Below are 16,865 nucleotides of genomic sequence, written 5' to 3'. Positions count from 1 at the left end.
ACAATGTAGGAAAGCAGTACATGTCACAACAGGTTCAACATGGGTATATATCAAGCGCCAATAGTTGCTCATGAATATAATATTGCCCTCGAATATGTTATAAGTGTGTATTAGCTTTGGTTCACTTTGGAAAGTCATCTGTGGATTGACTTTAGACTTTAGAGAACAGAGCTTGGTAAATTTGAAGCAAAACAGTTAATGCAGAATTAATTCATGGGTACTCAGGAATGTCTTTATCTAGGCCAACGACCCGCTTACATATCTCACATTCTCACTCTTCCATCAATAAAGCTGTTTGTTTATTTATTTTTTGTCCAAATAGAAGAAGCTAATATATTATGAATTGGATGTCCGATTTTGGAACTGTTTTGACTGACATCTTTGTTTTAATGAGATCTTTGACCATGCATGAAGTTGGCAACATATTTGGTGAATCCTACCTAGTTCGTGTGTCCGTGTAGCCATTCCATTTTAACCCCACGATCTAAATCCTGAGCATCACGTGTAGCCTAGGGACTAATTACATTTACACGCCTGCTTTGTAACTTGACAACCATCTTAATTCACAGAAAACCCCCCAAAGCCTTTTAACCAGGAGCGCCCCGACTGCCTCTGTTCGTCTTGCGCCGCCGCCGTCGTTGTCGTCGTATGCCTCCGATTTCCGTCGACTCGACCCCGACGTCGTCCGGCACCGATGAGAGGCAGGTAGCGTCCCAGTCTTATACGTGCTCGTCTGATTCCACGTTAACAATCGGCAAACGCCCTATACATCAGTTTGCTCTGCATGTACTTCTCGATCTAGACTTATCTCCCCTATAACTGGTAATACTTTGCTGCAGCGGCAACTACCGATGAGCAATTAGTAAGTACAACGATGTCATTTGCAATCAGCGACATGGAGGGCATCAAAAGTTTAAGGTAAAACTACACACAGATTAAGTCCTTGTGCATACACGTGTGAGTGTACGTAGGTTTAAAGGCTAATCATGTGGCCATGTGTGCAGCAGTATGGATCCAATCAATAGCATTCAAATGCATATGAAACATGGAGGATTTAGTACACCCAAAAGAACACTGACGCACCCCTCTTTGTAAGTTCAGTTTGCACTAACAACTGAAACTATGCATGAAGTGCTTATTCCGGTTTACTCTTGACATTGCAGTCTTCATCTTTTACACCTGAATGTGATGAGCACTTGAAGCCTAAAGTGGGTATGACATTTGAAGGACTCGAGGCAGTAGAGAAGTTCTACAAGGCATATGCACATGAATCAGGTTTTGGTGTTCGAATCGGACAACAGAAAAAGATTGATAATAAGGTGGTCCGGACTAAGCGTTTCATGTGTAATAGGGAAGGATTCAAGTCAAAAGATAGTAACGAGACAGATGACCCCTTGAAGAAAAGGCGTAAGCAAACAAATACGTGATGCGGTTGTGATGCCCATATCTTTGTTAGACTTTGTGGGGACAACACCTACAAGATAGACTCATGGGTTGAGCACCATGTTCATGGTCTTGTATCACCTAATAAGCGGCATTTGATCAGATCGAATCGTACAGTTAGTGAGAGGGCAAAGAATACTTTATACACATGTCATAAGGCAAGCATTGGAACCTCTCACGCATATAGGCTCCTGCAAGTTAGCGAGGGCGGAATTCCGAATGTTGGCTGCTCAAAGAGGGACTTGCAGAATTACTACCAAGCACTCAGGTATAAAATCAGAGATGCATATGCTCAAATGTTTGTGGCCCAGTTAGCCAGAAAGCAGGAAGTGAATTCATCATTTTTCTATGATTTTGACGTGAATGATGAGGGGAAGCTATTGCGTGTGTTCTGGGCGGATGCCACAGGCAGGAAGAACTATAGTCACTTTGGTGATGTCATATCCTTTGATTCTACATATACCACTAATCAGTACAACATGATATTTGCACCATTTACCGGGGTTAATCATCACTTACAAAGTGTATTTTTTGCTGCTGCATTCTTATCAAATGAGAAGGACGAGTCATACATTTGGTTATTTGAGACCTTCTTAAAAGCAATGGGAGGGATAGCACCTAGACTCATCATAACCGATGAAGCCACTAGCATCAAGAATGGTATTGACGAAGTTCTTCCAACCACCGTCATAGGCTGTGCATGTGGCATATAATGGAAAAGGTTCCAGAAAAAAGTTGGACCTGTGATTAGAGAAGATTCTGAATTTTGGACGAGATTGAACTCATGTGTTTGGGGTTCGGAAACTTCAACAGAGTTTGAGTCACAGTGGAATTCCATCATTACAGATTTTGGATTGGAGGAAAATGAGTGGTTGAGTAAAAGGTTTAGCATTCGACATATATGGATACCGGCCTACTTTATGGATATATATCTCTAGCAGGCATTCTCCGAACCACTTCAAGATCAGAAAGTGCAAATTCCTTTTTTAACCGCTTCATTCATCGAAGGCTTGCTTTTGTTGAGTTTTGGCTTAGGTTTGACACAGCTTTAGAATGCCAGCGTGAGGAAGAATTAATGGCAGACAATAGAAGCATACATACCACTCCGCAACTATTTACGCCATGGACAATGGAGAAACAGGGTAGTGAGGTATTCACATATGAGGTGTTCGAGAAATTTCAGCTACAGGTTATTGCTGCTAGAGACCATTGTTGTGTTCAGAGTATTACACAAGGTGTGGGGGTAAAAAATGTGACCCTGAGAGGTCGGTCTGGTAAGATTAGGGAGGTTTGCTATGACATTGGAAGCATGACAGCAAATTGTCCGTGCAAGTTATTTGAGTCACTCAGTATTCCATGTCGGCATATTATCCAAGTATTGAGGATTGAAAACCAAAATGAGCTTCCTAGCTACTACATTATGAAAAGATGGCAGAAAAGGTGCAAAAGGTAAAAATAATAATGCATGACAACCGATTTCTTATTGTTATTCCAAAATCATATGATTAACAGCATTCTTTTGTTTTGCAGGGAGAATGTTTATGATGAACATGGGAACCTACTAGAAGAAAAGCCCATGGATTCACTTGATGCGGCCACAAGAAAGAAGATTTCAGGTGTACGAGATAAGATGGAAGAGCTTATTCAAAAGGCGAAACATTTAGATGAAGCATTAGACTTCTTAACATCAAGTGTGATGAACATTGAGGCACCTTTGGACCAAATGATCCCTGCAGCCACCCAAAGCACAAGGCAAGAGGAATATGGGGCTTTTATTGGTTGTAATATTCCCACTGAAGTTCATATACATCCGCCGACTGATGTCCGTACCGTGGGGAGATGCAAAAGAATAAAGCGAGGAAAGGAGATCAAGGAGAGGGGGGGGGGTCAAAAAAATAAGGACAAAGAAGGCAAGGCAAAGGTCGCACGCTTGTGCAAGACGTGCAAGCAAATGGTGTTTCATGATAGTCGTAATTGTCCAAGCAAAAAAGAGAAAGGGAGTGTGACTGTGCAAGTTATGCAGCCAAATGGTGCTTCTTGATATGGTCCAAGCAAAAAATGATTTTATCTATATTATCATGCACACTCTGATGTACTGAATTATGTAATCGGTGAGAATTTGTGTCGTGTCAAATTATAGTTGACTTGATTTCTGAGAGGTTTTGATGCTTGTCAAATTGCACTAGTAGAAAAAGGGTCTAATGTGAAACTAATTAGTCCCGGTTTGTAATTGAACCGGCATTAATGTGACCATTAGTACCGGTTCCAACGGCTAGGCGGGTGACGCTCATTAGTATCGGTTCGTGGTGAACCTTTAGTACCGGTTCGTGATGAACCTTTAGTACTGGGTGCTCAGGGTTTAGATCGTGGGGTTGAAACGGAATGGCTACACGGACACACGAACTAGACAGGATTCACCAAATATGTTGCCCATGAAGTTTTGAGTAGAGTTTAAACGGCAAAAAAAATATAGAAAATATATTCAACTTTGATCTTGTATCAAAGGTCTTGTCAAGAAAAATATGGCAATCAAAACCGATCCAAAATAGGACATTCGGTTTAAATAATATCTCCCGTTTCGTGTTTGAGACCAAAATAACTGGATGTACATGTTTACTATTTTTATATTCGGAGTGAGATGTGTAGTGCGGGTTAATTTTTTGTAAAGTGAAGGGTTGTCTCGGCAAAGATGGTCTAGTTTGACTTGAGACCAAATCTGGGCCATTCTTTTTTCATCTATTGGCCCAAAAGCTAGTAGTGCATTGGTTGCATAGATTAGTTCGGTGCATAGGATAGGGTTCTCTTAACATGGCAGGCACGCTCTCCCATGCTCGTGTTATATCAGTACATGGATCGTACTGTTCCCCCTGCAGTTTTCATCTCAAAAATTTGTGTTGTGCTGTACTGCAGTGTAGTACATGCATTAGCGTACAAGCATGGGGCAAACCTTTTCCTTTTAGTGCTACCTAGCTTAGCTTAGCTTACTTTGGTTATTGGATCTACCCGATGGAAGATGACAGCTCGGGCTATTTTCAATCGGTTTAGATGGTGGTCATGTAATAGGATAGACATTTAGTATTCCTATCTTTGTTCACCGGCCGGTTGTGGCTTCTCTTTTACTGTTTAGCTCTTGATGAGCCTTTTTTGTGTTCTTTGATCGAGATAGAAAGACTTGTATTAGACCTTTTGCTTATTAATAATCATGGCCGCATGTATCGTTCAGATGTAGAGGTTGGGACAAACCCCCTTTTTCTAAAAAAAAAAAGCTTAGCTTAGCTTGTGGGTTGGGTTGACTTTGATCAGGAGACGTCCACTTGCGGTGACCAGTGGGCATCGATCCCTTCCCTCAAAAGGAGAAAACACGGAGGCTATGACCTACGAGGACGCCAGAATCAGAATCGTAACGCATATGCAGCGAGGAATGGCGAAGGGGATGGCGAAGGGGATCAACTTAGGAGTGATTTTAGCGTTCGTGCTGGCTACCAACTGTTCACTGTTGCGCGCTGGATTAGGCCACACACGTAGGCAACCATGGCGAGCACGGAAATTCCCCAATTTTCGTGACTATTCCGCCGGAAAATACAGTCGTTCCTGCGCATGAAATTATTCTGTTTTCTCTTCTGTTCCGACAGAATGAATCTGTCCCATTTCATATTTTCTCTCCGTTTCGGTTTTCCACGGAGCAGACGAGAATATTCTACAGTATTTGTGTTCAGATTTTCCTTTTTGAAAAACTAAGAAGGAAAAAGCAAGTCCAAAGTCGAAAGAAGCTTTCTTGCTTGCCGTCTCGTCTGACTGTCTCAAGTACCAGAGCGAGGCTGCCGAGTCAGGGAACAGGCCGCGGGACGACAGTGAGAACATGAAGCTGCCGCGGAGCGCCAAGACCGCGCCGGCAAAGGTCGACGTCCGGCGGCCACCTTCCGCCTTGCGCGGCCGACGGCCATCGTCACGACGTGCAGGGAAACCCCATTCCCAAATTGACGCCAAAGTGAGTTCCTAGGGTTTGCTATTTTCTTTTTCTTTTCTTTTTTTTAGGGTACTATTTTCATTTTCTTTTCTAGTCCTGTTATTTCCGTGTTAAATACCAAAATTACCGTATCGATTGTGTACAATTTTTGCTTCGAATTTGATTTAACCGGGATTAATCGGACTTGTAGTCTCAGTCCGTAAAGATTAGGCTTCGTTGCAGGCTCTACTAGTACCAGTACTGGGTGGTCCAAACTTGACATATCATACATGAATGTTAGCTGGTGTTTCAATTATTAGGTAGGGAGGCAGATACAGAGATCTCTGATTAGAAAAGCAACACTAATGCAGATAGTTCAATTGGAAATATATTGGTAATAGTTGATTACTGTCCCACACGGTTGGGTGGGGAGGCTAAGTTGCTTTGGTTGATGAAAGCAATAGGAAAACATAGCTATCAGCTTTTTATCCGAAGAGAAGTTCGCTTTTACATAATAGCTCAGGGCCTTTAACATCAATGCATAGTGAAATTTACTACCTTCGATTCTTTTTATAAGACGTTTTAGACAGCTGATTTTGAACTGTTTTGGGAGTTGTCTGAACCATCTAAAACGTCTTATAAAAGTGAACAGAGGGAGGGAGTACACTAGAAGATTCAGAAATTAGCTACCTAGCTTTTACAATGAAGAAGACCCAAATAAACGGAAATAGCTGCGACATAAATCTGTATACAGTACATCAAAACTGTTCTAGGCTTGTACTGTAGCTCTCAACCGTTCATTGAGAAAAATGCTTCTTTTACAGCCATTACTTCGCCATAAATTTCATGCATGCTTGGGCGATCTTTTGGTGACTCGACGGAGCATAACATCCCAAGTTTAAGAAGTTGCAGAGCGCAGATATGCATCACTGTAGTTGGCTTGTATTCTTCTATTTTTGGGGTAACACCAGGCGGATCTCCAGTTTTTGGCATAAGGCTGGGTTGAAGAATATGTTCAATCTCTGAAAGTGATGCATCCACATACTTCTGGAGTGTAAGGCCATTACTGAAGGCTTCATCAGTAGGTCTTTTCCCCGTCAGCATTTCTAAAAGTATGATGCCATAACTGTAGACATCGCCCTCGGTTGAGATTTGACTGCCCATGCCATACTCTGCAACGATTTGAAACAAAAAAGTTATGACAGGCACTAGAATGTTTTAATGAAAGGTAACATAATACTTAATTCAGACTAGTTTTAGTTACCCACCAGGAGCAATATATCCAATAGTTCCCCCTGGTCCAGTTATGCTTGTTGAGTTGCTCTGAGCTTCAGATGAATAACCATGAATTAACCTTGCTAGCCCAAAATCACAGACATACGCAGTATATTCGTCATCAAAGAGTATATTGCTTGGCTTCAAATCACAGTGAACCACTGGTGGGATGCATTGGTTATGAAGGTATTCCAGAGCAGACGCAATGTCAACTGCTATGCATATCACCGTCCCCAAACTCAAATCAGCATTCTTCTGGATCTTAGCATGAAGTCGATTTTCAAGGCTACCATTTGCCATATATTCAAATACCAGAGCTTTGAACTCATTCCCCATCAGATCGTAAGTTGAGCATGCAGTTATGACACTCACGAGATTTCGGTGTCGAATGTGCCGGAAAGCTTTGCACTCAGCAATAAAGCTATCCAATGCACCATACTGATTAAGTTTGAACACTTTAACAGCCACCAAGTTGTCTTTTCCTTCCAACTGACCTTTATACACTATCCCGAATTGCCCAGAACCAACTATATTGGTTGGAGAAAAGCCATTTGTTGCTTTGCTTACATCATTGTATGTTAGCCTTTTAAACTCTGTGTATGTGTGGTCAATGGACTGACTTGATCTCTGCCTCTTCTTTCTCAAAATATGGAAAACCAGGGAAACCAGCCCTAAGATCAAGGCCAATGCAACAACAGCTGACAGAGCTGCCAACAATGGAACAATGAACTTGCGCTTTCTCTGAGATGCCGAGGTGGAGCACCTGGGCAAATCGTTGACTTGAACATTTGAACAAAGAAGTGCATTTCCTTGGACAGAAACACTACTTGTGTTAGCAAAGGCTCCACCTATCGGAACTGGCCCCTCAAAGTTATTGAAGGACATATTTAGGTACTGCAGCGAAGTAAACGTCTCAAGGAATTCTGGTATTGTACCAGATAAATTGTTTTGGGAGAAATCTAATGATCTGACACCCTTGAGGCTTGCCAATGATTCTGGAATGCTTCCTTCTAGGAGGTTCCTGTCTAAGTTCAGTGCTTCCAACCGGATACATGCACCAAGTGCGGATGGGATTTTGCCTCTGAGTTTGTTGTGCGAAAGGTTCAAGGAGCCAAGGTTTATCAAGCTACCAATTTCTAGAGGTATGGAGTCTGTGAATTGGTTATGTGATAGGTCAAGTAACTAACTTAGTTGATTCAACTTGCTAAACACGCGCCCATTGATACTTCCGTTGAGGCCATTGCTGGAAAGGTTTAGTGCCACCAATTTCTGGCAGCCGGATAAACTTGTAGGTATGCTTCCACTTAATTCATTTTCTTGTAAATAAAGTTCCGTCAACTGATTCAAGTTACCAATGGAAGGTGGAATTTCTCCGGAGAACTTGTTCCGTGATAGGCTAAGAACAACCAGTTTGCTTAGCTGGCCAAGAATAGAAGGTATAGGCCCTGTGAAAATATTGTTATCAAGATAAAGTAGGGAAGTTTTAGACAGGTTCCCAATCTCCAAGGGAATAGTTCCAGATATGTAGTTTGACCGTAGAATCAAGTTAACCATACTTTTGGGCAGGGTTGCTACAGAACCAGGCGGCAAATTGCCACGTAGTTTGTTTCCGCCCAAGTTCACCTTTAGCAGCTGTGTACAGTTTGCCAAGGACGAGAAGAATGTCCAGTCTCCAGCTTCTAGCTGGTTTGAGTACAACATTAGGACCTGCAAATTCGTCATGGAGCCGAAGGAAGGGACCACCCCGCTCAGCGAATTGTTGCCGAGATACAGGAACTCCATGCTGGAGGCATTGGCTAGCGATGCCGGAATCTCACCCTCAAAATGATTGTTAGACATGATCAATGAATTTATGTTAGAAAGAGTGTTCCCCATATCAGAAGGAAGTGTTCCTCGAAGATTATTGTTGGCCAACCCAAGAAAGCTTAGCAAAGGTAAACTGTAAATGGATGGTGGCACTATCCCTGATAGATTGTTGTATGAGAGGTCAAGAAATTGCAGGCCTGATAGCTTGGATAAATCTGGGATGTTTCCCTGCAACTGGTTTTGCGCAATTAACAGACCTGTAAGCCGTGTGAGATTTCCTACTGAGGGCGGCACAATTCCAGTTAGGCTATTCCCTGTTAAATCGAGGTAGTTGAGCTTTGAAGGGAAGTTTGTGAAAGATGGAATTTGTCCAGAAAGATTGTTCATTGAAACATGTATCTCTGTGATGGTTGAGCTGTTGAAAAGAGCTGCCGGTATGGCCCCAGAAAGACTGTTGTTTTGTAAAGAAAGGTAGCGAAGGGAGGAACAATTTGCCAAAAACAGCGGGATTTCTCCCTCGAGAAAGTTGTTGGCGAGACTGACAGACTCCAGAGCCGGTGAGCTCCCGAGTAGAGGTGGAATCTCACCAGAAAGTTTATTGCTGGACAAGTCTAGAGAGGATAGGTTGCGAAGTGTACCGAGTGGAGGTGGGATCGCACCTCCAACAGAGTTGCTGCTCAGCGCCAAGACATCAAGGCTAGAGCATAAGGACAGCGATTCCGGGATCTCGCCGGTGAGCGCGTTGGAGCTGAGGTTGAGGTACCGGAGTCCAGAGAGCCGGCCAATCTCTGGTGGGAGATGGCCAGAGAGCTGGTTGTTCGGCAAGTGGATTCTAACCAACGATGTGAGGTTGAACATGCAGAGCGGGATTTCGCCGGTGAGGCCTTGTGCCTCCATGTCCAAGGCCACCACCAGGGGTAGTTGTGGCTGCCCTGTGCACGAGATGCCGCGCCAAGTGCAGAAATCAGGCGAGGTGGTGTTCCATGTGGTGGTGGAGAGGCGAGACTTGAGGCAGAGCAGAGCGTCTTGGTTGTTGTCGGATTCATCAGCTAATGTTGTCATAGACAAAGGATGCAAAACCGATGAGACAAGGATGGCTAACACTAATGCACAAGCCATCTGGTTGATATGCAATGTGAGCAACCATGGATATTGGGCTGATTTGATTCTGGAAGAGCGGTAAATTGCCTTTTATAGAGGTCTATTGCTGGATTATAGAAGCCTTTGGCTGATTGTTCTTGGTGCATACAAGTCTAGCTTTGTGTTCAGAGCTGAAACCTACAAACGTGCCGTTTATAAACTTCTGGACCTACGGTTGGAGTTTCCTTGATGGATACCAGTTTGTTAGTTACTCAATACATGTCCACATTGGGTGTGTGAAATTACATGTAGTATAAACATGGACTATATCAGGTTGACTTGGATTATGCCATTTTGAGGTCACAGTTGTGCTACAGTTCCTATTAATTCCTATTGAAACATTTTCGCACCAGGAGTGTGATATTTGTAGTACATTTCAAACAACTTCTCTTCCTACTTATTGCCCCCAGTTTGGTAGATTTTGAGGGCAATGACGCGTATGAAAATCCTGTGAGAAGTTCCTGTCCAACTTCGTTAGTAGACTGAAAACTAGTGTGATCATATCAAACTTTTGCAGTTTCTCTAACTTGTGCACACTGTCTTGCCTAAATAGTTGATGGAGAAAAATGGTCACAGGCAAAGTCCTTGCGCTGCCATCAGAACAGCATTTTCCAGTCAACGCGATTGGTCTTTGAATAGATTTTTCTCTGCTACTTGTCTGTCTTATACAGTATAAATCGCTGTTAAAAGTTATTGAAACTTCTTGTCAAAGTTATCGAAATATCAGTTTTCTCTGCTTTCTTTCCAGTCAAAGTTATTGAAAGTTCTTGTCTCGTAAATATGTTTTGAACTAGTCCTGGTACAGATCCTTTATTTAGACGGAGATGAAGCATAATGCCCAACCATAGTGAGTGCAACGGCCTTCATTTTCCCTCATAATGGATTGGAGGTACCTCTTGGTTCTTCGACTTGTTACAACCGGGATCATGCTGCTCATTTTCTTGCACCCGGCATCTTCGAGTATGTGCTCTGCCTTGCGATTCTACCATGTGCAACCTGTACCTCTCTTTGATATACCAGTTTTGTTCACAGGAAATCGTGCTTTTTTATATGGCAATCTCTATCTTCTACTTATATCTGTTCATTTTGCGGGAACTACCAGGACAAATAATCTCCCTACATCTCATGATATCCTGATTAATTAGTTTGATCCCAGCAATGTTTTAATCCAAACTCATTTTCACCTGATACACTCTCATCAGCCATCAAGAATAGATCACCTTAGGTGTAATAATTGAAACCCTTTTTTGTTGCCGGTACGCTAACATGGAGTTCAATTCCATTACAAAGTATTGGATGTACTATGCTCTTCTTCAGAATTTTTCGGTCTACTTACAACAGCAAGCTAGAAATTCAGGCCATTATCGCGAATATAGGTTGTCCCGTTTATAACCACATTGTATTTGTCTCTTGCAGATACTGAACCCAATTGTCCACCTTGTACTTGCTGCAGACCATGCAGCTGTGGTCATAACTGATTGTACATCGTTCCAGCAGTCTTCTTGGGATTACTGTTCAGCAGAAAGCCGATCACGTCTCCTCTTTTTACACCATATATATGTATTACTCGGTTGCACCGTAGTAAAACAAGATACTGTTGTAACGATGGATGCTGGTCTATTGAGTATTTACCTGGCCTAAGACTCGGAGCACTATGCCATAACTTGTAACGTTGAATGCTGGTCTCTATGTAACGATCTTACTACTCCCTTCGTAAAATAATATAAGAGCGTTTAGATCATTACTTTAATGATCTAAACGCTCTTATATTAATTTACAGAGGGAGACTATTCATAAGGGCATGAGCAAGGTGTTAAGCATGTACATATGCCCAAACCGGTGCCTAAGTAGTGAGATAATTTCAGTTCCTTTGTCCTCGTCTCACTTTCTTTGATGTACAGTCTTTAGTACATCAACAACAAAAGGCACACTATTTGGTAAAATATGTATTAAAATGCTCAATTAACCGAGAGAAAAATAAAATACAGAAGCTGCTTATTTTGGTGGAAGCGATTTGTAAGCTTCGAAGGAAGTTATGTACTGCTAAGATCAGTTTGCGGTTGCCGAACTGTGTTGCGTTTTGCTTATTTTATAATGTATTTGTGAACAAATTACCCACCAAAGTATGCATAAACAAGTCAAACAATCACTAAAAATTAGACAAAAAAGGACTGGCAAACGGGATTGTCATAATCCACCATAACGCTAAACGCATCCTGATACTTAACACTGGTTGGACTAGATGATTATAGCACTATTCTCGGGGCTAAAGAGCATCTCCAACAAGTCCCTTTCCCGTAACAAAAAGCTGGCTTAGAGTGAGTTGGACAAGAAAAAAACTGCTCCAACAGGTCCGTAAGCACGATTTTTCTTTAGGAAACACCATATAATCAGCTCAACTTCCCCTCAATTCTAGGGGAATATAGCCCTTCCCGTAAACCTTTCCTAAACATAGCGCAAAAAAAAAAAACCTTTTCTCCCGGGTGAAGTTTCACGTACCTTCGCCTGTAGCCCCCGCCGACCCTGCCGTCCGTCACGCCGCCGATCCCGATCAGCTGCCCGTGTCCGTCGTGGCCTCGTCGCCCGCCTCGGCTGCCTCCACCATCGGCCATCACCGCCAACCCGGCCCGGGCAGCCCAGCGGGCAAGCAGCTCATCCGTAGCCAACCTGCAGGGAAGGAGGGAAGCGCCATTCCCCGCCACCTCGTCATGCCGGCGAAGAAAATAGAGGAAGAGTACAAGATCATGCTCACGAGACCTGTAGGTTTTGACACCTCTCTGCTTCAATATCTTGAGTTGACAAAGGCACAAATTTTAGCAACGAAGATGGTAGGAGGTGCGGTTGCGGGGGCGAGTGCACATGGCAACATGGATGGTCACGAGAGTGGAAATTGCGATGGTAATTGAAGCAGCACAAAGGTTGTGAAGGAGCAACTCCACCTTGCTGCTACAATGTGTACAACACAAGTGTTGAAGGAACAGTTTCGACGTGCTGCGCTAGATATCGCTCTAGAGGCGAACGTAGGCTGATAGGACAACAAGAGTTCAACCCAGAACTCCTAGGGCATAAGATCTACTCCAAAATCTTAGATAAGAACAACAGGTTCTATTATAGGTAGGGGTACATAGTCTGGTTACAAAGTAGAGGTGAGGACCTCTATTTATAGAGCTTTGGGAAGCCTTCGCATACTTCTACTTATAGCTGGAATACTCTAGAAAACATTATGTAAGTTTCACCATTCTACTCATAGCTACTCACAACTAGAAGACTCTAGAAAACAGTAGATAGGATAGAAAAGAAAAGAAAAGGAAAGAAATACTACACTAGAGTGGAAGCATCTAGAAGTAGCCAAACAGATCTGGCATCTGTTTTCTTTCTTCTCATTTAGTGTTCCTCATCATTCTCTCCTGGTTGTTTGAAACTCGCCCTCGAGTTATCTTCGTAGAGCGCTTCTTCTGGATGGTAGAGAGTCAAGTCCGCAACATTGAAAGTGTTTGAGATACCCATGTCACTTGGAAGATCTATCACATAAGCATTATCATTTATCTTCCTCACGATAGAGAAGGGCCCATACCTTCCCCGCCTAAGTTTCCCTTTAACACCTAAAGGCAGCCTCTCTTTTCGGAGGTAGACCATCACCTTATCCCTGACTTGGAATGATTTTGGCCTCTTTTTGCAATCAGCAAGTTGTTTATATTTTTGATTATGTGCTTCCAAAGCGTCGCGAATCTCTTCAAATAACTCGGTGTAATTATCAGCAAAGGACAATGCTGATTTTGAGTTTCCCCTTGATGGCAGCTTCATCAGGTCCACCACATGTGTTGGAACTTTAGTGTAGACAATGGAAAAAGGGCCCCTTCCTGTGGATCTATTATTGGAGTTATTGTAGGAGAACTCTGCAAGAGATAAAGCCAAATCCCATTGCCCCTTTCTTTCTCCACAAATGCAAGGAGAACTCTGCAAGAGATAAAGCCAAATCCCATTGCCCCTTTCTTTCTCCACAAATGCAACATATCAGATTTCCCAAAAACTTGTTCACCACTTCCGTTTGTCCATCTGTTTGTGGATGAGCAGTGCTAGAAAATTTCAATTCAGTGTTGAATTGCTTCCACAAAGTGAGCCAAAATGCAGCAAGAAACTTGCTATCACGATCTGAGACGATGGACCTTGGAACTCCATGAAGTCTAACCACTTCTCGAAAGAATAGGTTTGCCACATGATGAGCATCCGTTGTCTTGCGGCATGGAATGAAATGAGCCATCTTAGAGAATCTGTCCACGACCACAAACACAACATCACTCTTTCGTCTTGTTCTTGGGAAGCCCAAGACGAAGTCCATAGAGATGTCCTCCCATGGAGCGACAGGAACAGGCAAAGGCATGTATAACCTTGTGTTCTGGACTTGGCCTTTGTAGGTTTGACACATAGGGCATCGCTGAACAAACTTTCCAGCATCTCTCTTTAGTTGTGGCCAAAAGTAGCGACCTTCCAGGCTAGCGACAGTCTTGTCCCGTCCAACATGGCCACTAAGATCACTTGAATGGAGCTCTCTAACCAGCTTGTCACGTAGAGAACTTCTTGGAATGCACAAACGATCATTTTTGAAGAGATGTCCATCTTGCATCAAATAGTCATCACCTAATGGTTGGCCCCTTGCGTGCTTTACCCAAACATGGCCAAAGTCTTCGCCACCCTCATACAACTCCTTTATTTGATCCATGCCCGGAAGTTCGGCTTCAAAAGAAGTCAAGAGGCATGCACGACGACTCAAAGCATCAGCCACTCTGTTAGTTATTCCAGATTTATGCACGATGAGATAGTTAAACCTCTCCAGATATGCTGCCCATCTTGCTAGCATGCGGTCAACATGCTTTTGATTTCTAAAATGCTTCAAGGATTGATGGTCGCTATAAACAATGAACTCTTTAGGCAGCAAATAGACTTCCCAAGTTTTCAACGCTCTGAAAACGGCGTATAATTCTTGCTGATAGGTACTCCATTTCTGTCTAGCTTCACTTAACTTCTCACTAAAGAAAGCAATGGGCTTCCTTTCTTGAGATAGGACAACTCCAATGCCTACTCCACTTGCATCACACTCCAACTCAAAAGTCTTGTTGAAATCAGGTAGTACTAAGACAAGAGCTTGTGATAGCTTTTGTTTAATCTCATTGAAACTAGCTTCAGCTGCTTCTGTCGATTGGAACTTTCCTTTCTTCAAACACTCGGTAATTGGTGCCATGATAGTGCTGAAATTCTTCACAAATCGCCTATAAAAAGTTGCAAGGCCATGAAAGTTGCTTACCTCAGAAATGGTCTTAGGAGTTGGCCATTCTCGGATTTCTTCAACCTTAGAATCATCAACACGAATGTCGTCACATGTTAGGACGAATCCTAGGAAAAGAAGTTGTGTTTGCAGGAAAACACATTTCTTCAAGTTGACGTAGAGCTCATTTCCCCGTAGTACTTCTAGCACCTTCCGAATGTGATCAAAGTGTTCATCCTCATCCTTGCTATGGATCAAGATGTCATCGAAATAGACCACAACAAAGTGGGATAAGAAGGGTCTAAGGACTTGATTCATTAAGTGCATAAAGGTACTTGGTGCATTTGAGAGTCCAAATGGCATGACTAGCCATTCAAACAACCCTTCCTTTGTCTTGAAGGCGGTTTTCCATTCATCCCAGGGTCTTATATGGTTTTGATGATGTCCACTTCTCAAATCTAGCTTTGTGAACACTCTTGCTCCACTAAGCTGATCCAACATTGTTAGGGAACGTAGTAATTTCAAAAATTTCCTACGCACACGCAAGATCATGGTGATGCATAGCAACGAGAGGGGAGAGTGTGATCTACTTACCCTTGTAGACCGACAGAGGAAGCGTTAGCACAACGCGGTTGATGTAGTCGTACATCTTCACGGCCCGACCGATCAAGCACCGAAACTACGGCACCTCCGAGTTCTAGCACACGTTCAGCTCGATGACGATCCCCGGACTCCGATCCAGCAAAGTGTCGGGGAAGAGTTCTGTCAGCACGACGGCGTGGTGATGATCTTGATGTACTACCGTCGTAGGGCTTCGCCTAAGCACCGCTACAATATTAGCGAGGACTATGGTGGCAGGGGGCACCGCACACGGCTAAGAATATGATCACGTGGATCAACTTGTGTGTCTATGGGGTGCCCCCTGCCCCCGTATATAAAGGAGCAAGGGGGAGGCCGGCCGGCCCTTGTGGGGGTGCCAAGGAGGAGTAGGATTCCTACTCCTAGTTGGAGTAGGTTTCCACCTTTCCTAGTCCAACTAGGAGAAGGGGGGAAAGGGGGGAAGAGGGGAAGGAAGGGAGAGAGGGGCCGTGCCCCAAACCCCTTGTCCAATTCGGACTAGGCTTGGGAGGGGCGCACGCCACCTCCTGGTCCTTCCCACTAAGGCCCATTAAGGCCCATTGCTTCTTCCTCGTATTCCCGTAACTCCCCGGTACCTCCGAAAATACCCGAACCACTCGGAACCTTTCCGATGTCCGAATATAGTCGTCCAATATATCGATCTTTACGTCTCGACCATTTCGAGACTCCTCGTCATGTCCCCGATCTCATCCAGGACTCCGAACTCCTTCGGTACATCAAAACTCATAAACTCATAATATAACTGTCATCGAAACCTTAAGCGTGCGGACCCTACGGGTTCGAGAACAATGTAGACATGACCGAGACACGTCTCCGGTCAATAACCAATAGCGGAACCTAGATGCTCATATTGGCTCCTACATATTCTACGAAGATCTTTATCGGTCAGACCGCATAACAACATACGTTGTTACCTTTGTCATCGGTATGTTACTTGCCCGAGATTCGATCGTCGGTATCTCAATACCTAGTTCAATCTCGTTAGCGGCAAGTCTCTTTACTCGTTCGGTAATACATCATCTCGCAACTAACTCATTAGTTATAATGCTTGCAAGGCTTAAGTGATGTGCATCACCGAGAGGGCCTAGAGATACCTCTCCGACAATCGGAGTGACAAATCCTAATCTCGAAATACGCCAACCCAACATGTACCTTTGGAGACACCTGTAGAGCTCCTTTATAATCACCCAGTTACGTTGTGACGTTTGGTAGCACACAAAGTGTTCCTCCAGCAAACGGGAGTTGCATAATCTCATAGTCATAGGAACATGTATAAGTCATGAAGAAAGCAATAGCAACATACTAAACGATCGGGTGCTAAGCTAATGGAATGGGTCATGTCAATCAGATCAT

At 43.4% G+C, this 16,865-nt stretch overlaps 2 protein-coding genes and 1 long non-coding RNA gene across 3 annotated transcripts; 2 read left to right on the top strand and 1 right to left on the bottom strand.

Annotated features, from left to right (window-relative positions):
* The first annotated feature begins 2,737 nt into the window (after positions 1 to 2,737).
* Positions 2,738 to 3,484, top strand: LOC147966555 (uncharacterized). The gene is made up of 2 exons (XM_087527293.1): positions 2,738 to 2,892; positions 2,974 to 3,484. Exons 1-2 carry the CDS (start codon positions 2,753 to 2,755, stop codon positions 3,482 to 3,484), a joined length of 651 nt encoding a protein of 216 aa, XP_087383419.1. The 5' UTR covers positions 2,738 to 2,752.
* A 1,657-nt stretch (positions 3,485 to 5,141) lies between these two features.
* On the top strand, positions 5,142 to 11,297 carry LOC125517000 (uncharacterized). Its single transcript, XR_015608980.1, has 3 exons — positions 5,142 to 5,431; positions 10,416 to 10,570; positions 11,027 to 11,297. It is a non-coding gene; the product is annotated as an uncharacterized LOC125517000 (long non-coding RNA).
* LOC125515279 (uncharacterized) lies at positions 5,888 to 10,422 on the bottom strand. Its single transcript, XM_048680721.2, has 2 exons — positions 6,658 to 10,422; positions 5,888 to 6,561 (listed from the first exon to the last, which is right to left on the bottom strand). Exon 1 carries the CDS (start codon positions 9,587 to 9,589, stop codon positions 7,847 to 7,849), a length of 1,743 nt encoding a protein of 580 aa, XP_048536678.2. The 5' UTR covers positions 9,590 to 10,422; the 3' UTR covers positions 5,888 to 6,561; positions 6,658 to 7,846.
* Positions 11,298 to 16,865: the final 5,568 nt, after the last annotated feature.

This window comes from Triticum urartu, chromosome 6A (assembly GCF_056163025.1).
Source record: "Triticum urartu cultivar PI428250 chromosome 6A, HENAU_Tu73, whole genome shotgun sequence".
NCBI lineage: Eukaryota > Viridiplantae > Streptophyta > Magnoliopsida > Poales > Poaceae > Triticum > Triticum urartu.
Note: the sequence above shows the minus strand (reverse complement) of the source record. Positions and strands in the feature narration are given on the sequence as shown.